At 40.3% G+C, this 10,213-nt stretch overlaps 1 protein-coding gene across 1 annotated transcript; it reads left to right on the top strand.

The window, feature by feature from the left end:
• The first annotated feature begins 461 nt into the window (after positions 1–461).
• On the top strand, positions 462–4,847 carry LOC146002311 (uncharacterized). The gene has a single exon (XM_083140023.1). The coding sequence runs from the start codon at positions 462–464 to the stop codon at positions 4,845–4,847; it is 4,386 nt and encodes a 1,461-aa protein (XP_082996149.1).
• The last annotated feature ends 5,366 nt before the right edge of the window (positions 4,848–10,213 follow it).

Raw genomic sequence — 10,213 nt, 5'->3', positions numbered from 1 at the left:
ACCTTGACCTTGACCTTGACCTTGAGATGACCTTGACCTTGACCTTGAGATGACCTTGAAACTTCAAACCCGAATATCTCGGTAACCGGAAGTGCTAGACCGGAAATGACACCATATTCGGATTCTACGCCTCGAGATCTATCGATTGGAAACTTGACCTTGAAATGACCTTCAAACTTCAAATACTGATATCTCGGTAACCGAAAATGCTAGACCGCAAATGACACCATATTCGTATTCTACGCCTCAAGCACAATAAATAGATAGACTCAATTATTTCGAGGTAGTTCACAAATCGACCGGAAGAATGTGTGATTGTGTTATCGTGCCTAGTTAGAAGATTGCGAATTATCTCGAGGAAGTGCAAAACCAACCGGAAACGAATGTGCTATCGTGTCTACATATAAAACCACATTGTCCCCTCCACTAAACAGTCTCAGTGATACGATCGTGGTGGAACCATGTACTGGCAGTTATCCGGTGACGAGTTGCTTGCGCTATTTCGTGATGGGTATTTCAAAACACCCAAACAGCTCCAGGAAGTTTTGTTACATATTGCGCAAAAGATCATCTTGGGAGAGACGATCACCTTAGTGGAGGAGTATGATCGGATGCTGCAAACTGTGACAACGACCGTACCAGAGCTCTCCGGGGAAGAATGGACGTCTTCGAAGGGGACTGCATCTTCCGAATCGCATCAAGGCGCATCCGACCCTCTTTCACCACCAGAAATGGCAGGGGATGGTGCTCCCACACCGGGGATGGAGCCTCGACCAGGACCGTCTTGGAGACCCGATCCCGGACTTTTTGGAGAAGGAGGTGGTGTACCCCCAAATGCACCGGAACCTGTACCAGGACCTTCATGGAGGCCTGATCCAACGCCTTCGATCGAGAATGTGCCTGACCCTACATCTGAGTCTTCTGGAGGTAAGAAGAGTAGGAAAAGGAAGCATGTGCCTTGGGTGGACCAAGCTATTGGTAACATTATATTCCACAATATACAAGAACGTAGTTATCCAAAATTCCGTGCTAAAGGACAACGTGTAGAATTTAGTTTTTCCAAGCAGCCCGAAAATGTAGACCCCCAGACCTGGATACGTGAGGGTGTGGAAAATTTACTGCTTTATGTGAAAAAAGGTGCCAAGGATAGTGATCAGATCGGTCTCACACTTTCTAATGTATCCGATGTGACAGTGAAAGATATTTATGTGGGATGGCATAGATGTGATCAGTTGAAACCTGATATGGTTTGGGATATTCTGTCTAAAATACTTCAGAGTGCTAAGACCTTTCACTTTACAGACCGTTTAATGTTAAAAGCTGACCACGTTAACATACCGGTTGGTGGTGGTGGTGGTAAACGTGTGTATTGTCTTTCGAATCACATGGCTTCAACAGTGAAAAGAAGTGTTGTACGTGTGCGAAATAGAGATAAGCCTTTGTGTTTGGTTGAAGCTCTGATTATAGGGAAGGCACATGCAGATCGAGATCCTGCCTATAATTCCTACAGAGCCGGTTTCAAACTGCAAAAACCTGTGTTTGACCTGATGATTAAAGCTGGTGTGAATCTGACAGCCGATGCATGTATCGGAAGTGGGATACCTGAACTCAGAAAATTCCAACAATACCTTAGCGATTATAAGATAATTGTGTACAACAGTCTTCGAGATCCTAAAGACATACTCTTTGAGGGGCAAGTACAAAATGTGTCTAAATGCATCTACCTCTTGTATGATGACGTTCAGCAACATTTTGATGTTATTGTTAATCGTGTTGGGGCATTTGCAGCAACGCAGGAATGTCGCGGGTGTAATGAGTTGATATTTGGTAAACCACACAGTCACGCTTGTAAACAGATATGCTCTATGTGCCGTGCCACACCACCATGTGTACCGCAATCTAACACCTCCATCACGTGTAAGGTGTGCCATAGAATATTCAAAGATCGTGGATGTTTCACTAGGCATATGTCTACATCGTTTCGAAATGGTACAGTGTGTAGTGAAATTCAGCAGTGTCCAAAATGTTACAGAATCGTATTCACAAGTAACAGACATGAAAAGAAACATGACTGCAATGCAAAATACTGTAAAACGTGCAAAAAGGTAAAACCGATCAACCATCAATGTTACATACCAATTCCGAACCCCCAACAAAGGTCCAAATTTTTGTTGATATTTTACGATTTTGAATGTTACACTGATGTCCCTTATACAGAAAAAAACAATTCTTTTCTTCATGTTCCAAATCTGATTGTTATCCAAACAGCCTGTCATGCATGTTATTTACAAGAAGATTTATCAATACCTTGTCGAGTTTGCGGAATACGTCAATATGTATTTTGGGATGACCCAGTCGATACATTTTTATCGTACCTGGAACTGCAACACAAATTCAATAACGTCACTATTTGTGCACACAATGCACGTGGATATGACTCAACATTTCTGTTACGCAGAATGTTGGAAAGAGGAATGGCAGCTAGAATTGTTTTGAATGGAACGAAAATCATGAGCATGAAGTATCAGAATCTACATTTCATCGATAGTTTAAACTACGTTCAATCAAACCTTGCTGGATTTTCCAAACTCTTCGGCTTACCGATGCAGAAAGGATATTATCCACATTTGTGGAATACCTACGAACATCGAAATTACGTAGGAGAAATGCCACCGCCATCAGCATACGGATATGATCACATGAAATCTGTGGAAGATCAAACTAAATTTATGCTATGGTACGAAAACGAACGCAAGAACAATGTTCCTTTCAACAACAAAGAACAGCTGTTGGAATATTGCATTAAGGACGTGACACTATTGAGGCAGGGTTGTTTAAAATTAAGACAGAATTTTATGGATATTAGCAAAATAGACATCTTCCAAAAGTGTATTACAATAGCATCCGTATGTTCATTAATCTACAGACAGCAGTTCATGCCTAGTGAGAGCATTGGTATAATTCCCCAAGGAGGTTACCACCATGCCGACATAATGTCGAAGGCTGCATTGAAATGGTTAACATATGTCGAGGAGCAAAACAATTTCGCAATCATCCACGGTGGGAGAACCCGTGAGAAATATGTGTTGGGTGCACGCTTCAAAGTAGACGGTTTCCGTGAAGAGACACAGACCTGTTACGAGTTTTTCGGGTGCTGGTTTCATGGCTGTCCACGATGTATATCCACAAACCGGTGTGTATATCCGGAGTTTGACAGAGAAGCGGGAGAAGAGGATGGTAGCAACCAGCAGGAGAAAACCCAAAACAACAATTATGTCGACCGTGTGAACACGGCAGCATTTCGATATGAAACAACATGTCGTAAAATCAGTGCTCTTCAGTCTGAAGGATATAATGTGGTAACTATGTGGGAGTGTGACTTTAAGAAAATATTGGACGCTGACCCACAACTTGATAAATACTTGTCATCACATCCAGTTGTGCAGTGTACACCTCTAAACCCTCGTGATGCATTATATGGTGGTAGAGTGGAGACTGTGAGAACTTATTATAAAATCAAGGAGGGTGAACAGCTGAAATACTATGATTTCACCAGTCTCTACCCCTATGTTAACAAATACTGTGTATACCCAATAGGACACCCTACCATATTCCTTGAAGATTCCATGCCTTCTGTACCGGATATATTAGCCATGGAAGGTTTTATAAAATGTAAAGTCCTCCCACCTCAAACACTTCTTCACCCTGTATTACCCACAAAAATGAACAAGAAACTCATGTTTGTTTTGTGCAAGGAATGTGGATTACAATTAAAATGTGAAGGTACCTGTCAACATTCTGTAGAACAACGTGCACTTTCAGGAACGTGGGTGATAGCGGAAATGCGTAAAGCATGTTCTCTTGGTTATACCATACTATCGGTATCTGAAGTATGGAAATATGAAACAGCTGTGTATGACCCTGCCACAAAAACGGGGGGACTGTTTACGGGGTATGTGAACACCTTCCTGAAAATAAAACAGGAAGCAAGTGGATGGCCGATGTGGTGTAAGACGCAAAAGAATAAAAAAACCTATATTCAGCAATATTTTGAGAGGGAGGGGATTTTGCTGGATGAAAATAACATTGAGGTGAACCCCGGTAAACGCACTCTCGCAAAACTGTGCCTGAATTCTTTGTGGGGAAAGTTCAGCCAACGGGAAAACCTCTCACAAACTACAATCATCACTGAATCTAAGGATTTCCTTGATAAGATAACCGATCCGAACATTAGTATTGGTGGAGTTATATTTATCAACCAGGACACGGTACTGGTAAACTGGAAATATGTCACCGAGGCTTCTCCACAAAATGACAAGGTGAGTGTTCCCATCGGTGCATTCACAACCTGCCATGCACGTCTTAAATTATACGAACTTCTGGAAAAGTTAGGCGATAGAGTGTGCTACTGTGACACAGATTCTGTAATCTACATTGATAACCCTTCGATGGAATACCACCCCCAATTAGGTGATGCGCTTGGTGAACTGACTGATGAACTAACGGAGTTTGGTTCGGGTGCGGTGTGTGAAGAATTTGTCTCAACAGGACCAAAATGTTACAGTTTGAAAATATGTAAACCTTTTTCTGAACCTGAATATATTTGCAAAGTAAAAGGTATCACGCTGAACGTGTCAAGTTTGACATTGGTGAATTTTCAAACAATGTGTGATATGGTTAAAGATGGAAAAGATGAAGTTGTTGTGGAGAATATTTTCCGCATTAGACGAACAAAAGAATTACAGGTCATCAGTTCATTGGAAACACGTCTGTATCAACCTGTCTTGGTGAAACGATGTTTTGATGATAAATACCTCTCGTATCCTTTTGGATTCTGTATGAAGTAAATATATTTCTTGTACATACAATTATTGTAAATCTGATTCTGTATAAAATGCCTGTGTTCATGGTGTATAAAGTAAAGTCTTGAACATATATTATAAATGTGCTTATTTGATTCTGAATAAAATATATATTATGTTAACAGAATGAATACCTACCATTTTCCCACAGAACTCTCAGAGCACAAAACCCGTAAAGTAATTTGTGTAACATAATGTTTCCGAAACTCGTTCATCCTTTTACAATGATGGTCTGTGGAGCATCAGGAAGTGGTAAAACCACCTTCGTAACAAACCTTGTCGTTTCTATTGTCCATCTTGTTGAAGGGCCTATTAAAAAAATAGTATGGTGTTACGATCAGGAAAATAGTATTCCGAAAAAAATGTATGACGTAGATTTTCATAAGGGTATTGTTAATTGGGAATCGTGGAATGGTAAAACTCCGACTCTTATAATTCTGGATGATCTTATGATGGTTGCTCAAGGAGAAAAAGTTGCTGATCTTTTCACAAAGGGTAGTCACCACAAAAATATCTCGGTGGTCTTCATAACGCAAAATCTTTTTCATCAGGGTAAAAATTGCAGGGATATTTCTCTGAACGTGAAACATTTTGTTATATTTAAAAATCCACGTGATATGAACCAATTTACTGTTTTTGCACGGCAACTCCACCCACATCGTATGAAGGAACTCGAAAAAGTATATATAGATGCAACAAAAGAACCTTTCAGTTATTTGTATATTGATCTCTCCCAGTCCACACCGGATCCTCTACGTTATCAGACAGATATTTTTAACGAGAATTACTCGACAGCATATCTTCCTCAGGAATGCTTGAAACATCGAGATGAAGAAAACGAGGAAGAGACGTACCAGTTCACATAATATTTCCTTCAAGAAACATTCACCCTTTTTACACGTGCTGAAAAATTCTCCATCGAAAGTTCGTAAATCGTTATTGAAGACCGCACCTAAAAAGACAATTCGTTTCATCAGTGAATGCTGTCTCAATGTTTTAAAAGGTAACGTAAAACTTAAACCGTCTGCAAAACGCCGTCTGGCACCTTACAAGACAGTTTTACGTAATCTTGTAAAACCTAAAGTGAATATCGAAAAACGGAGAAACATTCTAGTTCAGAAAGGAGGATTTTTACCTTTGCTTCTGGGTTCATTGCTATCGGGTCTTCTAGGAACCCTTATTCCACATTAAAATGTCATCCGTTTATAAGAAAATGGTTGTTCTGTCGCCAGAACAGCTAGAACGCATTCGAAACACCGAATCGTCTGCGAGTCTGAAATTATCTATTCTGGATAAAAGAATGAACGATATTATGAAAATGAAGAATATATCTGACGATCAAAAATGGCGTCTGTACAGAAAGGAACTGGACGAGTATTTATGGTTGAGTAGAAAATCAAAGGAACCATTACGAATTCCCATCGTTCAAGATAACAACGATTCAACTGTTTCGCCAGATTCATCGTATTTTCCTCCAAACCTGGCAGAAACATTGCCGCACAATACGCGACAGGAATTACGGGATATCATCGACGAATATCAATCCACAGCGCAACGTCTAATAGACGGGCGTCGGGAAACAGAACTTCCGAAACCTAGGACGTTGACATATTCGACATCATCGTCAACGGAAATTCCTGGGCCCTCTCACAGCCAGCAGCAACCCAAGAAAAAGAAGAAGAAGAAGAAGGCGGGTGTTCGCGTTTCCAGAAAAACTAAACCCTTCCTGAGAACACCCGATGCATACAAACTCGTTCCTTTAAGAAGAAGTCGAAGACGCAGAGATCTATCATGGGAGTCCCTAAATTGAAGCACAATAAAATTCTCTCAAAAATATATTACGATCCGAAACATGGTGCGTCATTTTCATCCGTGGATCGTTTATGGAAAGCGGTAAGAGATAAAAATATATCACGTGATGAGGTGAAAAAATGGTTGATGCATCAGGAAACATATACACTGCACAGAGGTGCCCGAAAAAGGTTCCCGCGAAATCACTATAATGTGTGGAACATTGACATGCTCTGGAAAGCCGATCTTAACGATATGACATCAATACAGAAACACAACGACGGCTTCAAATACCTTCTGACGGTTATCGACGTATTTTCAAAGTATGCCTTTGCATTACCTCTGAAAAATAAAACTAGCAATTCGGTAACCGAAGCTTTCAAGAACATTTTCGAGCAGAGTAAAAGGAAGCCTGTCACGCTGCAAACTGATCAGGGAACAGAATTCACAAATTCCACATTTCAGACGTTTCTAAAGAAAGAACAGATACAATTCTCTACTGCCTCTAATCACCCCGTCAAAGCTAGTGTAGTGGAACGTTTTAACAGAACGTTGAAGGAGCGAATGTGGAAATATTTCACCTCGAAACAGACAAGACGTTACATAGATATTCTACCACGACTTCTCGATGGCTACAATAACACTATCCATAGTTCTATAGGAATGGCTCCTCGAGACGTAAACGAGACAAACGTTTATGCAGTGTGGAAACATCTTAACAGATATAACGATCATATTTCACACCCAGCTTCAGATTTGAATGTGGGGGATATGGTACGAATTTCGGTTGTTAAAGGACATTTCGAAAAGGGTTACGAACAGTCGTGGTCTCGAGAAGTCTTCAAAATTCATGCCATCGTTCAACGTACACCTGTGCCAGTTTACGTATTGGACGATTTAAATGGTGAACCTGTAAAAGGAACATTCTACAAGGAGGAAGTTCAGAAAGTTTATTCAGATCCTAACGAAGAGTATAAAATCGATAAAATTTTGAAAACACGCGGTAAAGGTAGAAATTTGGAATATCTCGTTCGCTGGCTCGGTTACCCACCCAGTTTTGACTCATGGATCAAGGCATCTTCGGTAAAACAGCTATCGAACGGATAAATTACATATTTATATCAAATCATGCACCTTCCACGTTTCAGTGAGTTTTTTTAACTCGGTGAGAATGGATGACGATTTCTACGTCTACCTCCCGTCATCTGCATCGGAAAAATATTTTCCAGACAACACGCTGACCCATTTCACAGTAAAACTTGCAAGACGTATCGATCTGATTCCCGAATTATGGGAAGTCGGATTAGCAGAATTACACCATTCAACTCTATACGATAATGTTCTGGAGACCGATTTCGGATCGGTGACTTTTCCTGTTCGAACATACGCAAATGCGAAAGATTTGATTACCACGATTGCAGATTCCCTTCCCGATGATCAAGAAATACGAAAAACCATTCTTAAGGAATTCTGGCATTTTCTAATCGAGCCGCAATGGGGTTCACCTGGATCATCCATTTCCACGGACAACACACTCTACATCAACGAACAACCGTTCTATTTTCCTGCAGCAAATTATACGGTGGAGGATCTTATCTCTTTTTTAAAAACAAGTCCTGCCAATGTAGCTGTGCCTACTCATCTTCGATTCTACTTTAAAGAAGCATTGGTTAAATATCTGGATGAGGTGGGTGTTTCGCACCCCGAATCGGACGGTCCTGTGGACAATACAGTGACACCAATCGACGTAACGGACGATTATGCTAAATTTCGGTACGATATATTGAAATCTATCTATTCTACACACATAACATCTAATAACACTGTGGATAAAAATCCTTATATATTTATATATTCGGATATTGTAAAACAGCAATTGGTTGGTGAAGAAATGTTACGACTTCTACGTCTTGCTCGAAAACCATGTTTTGAAATCGATACACCCTGTATAGTACCAGTAGCCCATCACACATTCGATCCAATTCATTACGTTCCTGTGGATAAAGGTTCTTTTGAAACGGTAGAAATCGCCTTGAATGACAGAAAAGGAAATTTTATACCTTTAAGAAGCAGCTCCGTTCCCACAATTGCTGTCCTACATTTTCGTAGAAAACGAAAACCTTTTTAAAAAACAACAGAACATCATTTATTTCAGTCTATGTCGAAAACCAGATGAATCATCATGTATTCACAAGTCGATTATTATACTCACCAAATACATGGAGGAATCGGACCCATTTTTCGTTCTAATAGAATCCAGAAAGGGAGAGGTCTGGGTTCTCTTTTTGCAGGACTTTTTAGAATGGTGAAACCTCTTCTCTGGAGTGGCGCAAAAGCAATCGGCAGAGAAGCTTTAAAAACCGGTGCTAATATCATCACCGATATGGCGACAACGCAGCAAACTCCGAAAACCATTGTACGTCAAAGAATACGCGAGGCAGGTCAAAATCTTAAAACTAAAACGCAACAGAAAATCGATTCTCTGGCAGGATCGGGTATAAGAATGAGATCAACAAGAAAAAATACTCATTCGATGTTAAAACACTCGGCCACCCGTACCTCAACACTTCGAAAGAAAGGTGGTACATCTGCAAAACGTCGACAAACCCGCAAACGAGGAAATAAACAGAAAAACACCGTCAAAGATATATTTGGGTAATAATGGAGAATAACGCTTGCATGATATCACAACTGGATCTGTTCCAGAAAAAACCTATCCAGCAGAATGTTGAAAAAACATACACCGTTACCTACAAACCGATTGTTTCCATCGATAATCAAAACGTAATTCTGTTTGTGATACCTGCAACGGGAACAGATTTCCTCGATCTCTCATCTTGCTATCTACGTATGGAACTTGAAATGGTCAATCAAGATGGGAGTCGCATGAGCGCTTCTCCAACCGACAATGCAACCACAAAAAACTGCGGAGTCATAAATTATCTTCAGAATACTATGTTTTCGCAATGTAACGTTATGATCAATGGCATATCTGTAACATCTGCTGATAACAATTATGCATATAAATCAATCCTCGAAGTGATCACCAATTACGGTTCCGATGCTGCCAACACACATCTCACGAACGCCTTGTATTACTTGGACACACCAGGACAGCAAAATAAAATAAATGCTGCAAACAAGGGTTATACTACCAGAAAAATTTTTTTCCAATACATTCCGACAACCGGAAATCCTACAGAAGTAACATCCACAGTGGAAGTTATGGGAAGACTCCACATTGATTTCTTCAATCAACCTAAATACCTCGTCAACGGTGTCGAAGTACGTATCGAACTTATTAAGGCACGTGATTCCTTTTACATTTGGGGTGATCAAGATTCACCTACCGTAAAAGTAAAAATATTAAAGGCAGTTCTCGAAATAAATCAAGTCATTCCTACTCCTACCACAAGTTTGGCTATAGATAAAGCACTTTCTTACGCTCCAGCTCACTACCCTTTCACGAGAAGCATCATTAAAGCTTACTCTTACGTTACCGGGACACAGCAGATCTCCATCGATAATGTTTTCCAAGGTCCTTTCCCGAACGTTGTACT

Source organism: Lepisma saccharinum, chromosome 18, assembly GCF_977018435.1.
Source record: "Lepisma saccharinum chromosome 18, izLepSacc3.1, whole genome shotgun sequence".
NCBI classification, from domain to species: domain Eukaryota; kingdom Metazoa; phylum Arthropoda; class Insecta; order Zygentoma; family Lepismatidae; genus Lepisma; species Lepisma saccharinum.
The sequence above is the reverse complement of the archived record's forward strand: the minus strand, read 5'-3'. Positions and strand labels throughout refer to the sequence as shown.

Excerpts from the sequence above, each read along its gene's own strand:
- LOC146002311 (XM_083140023.1), top strand. The coding sequence starts at position 462 with ATGTACTGGCAGTTATCCGGTGACGAGTTGCTTGCGCTATTTCGTGAT.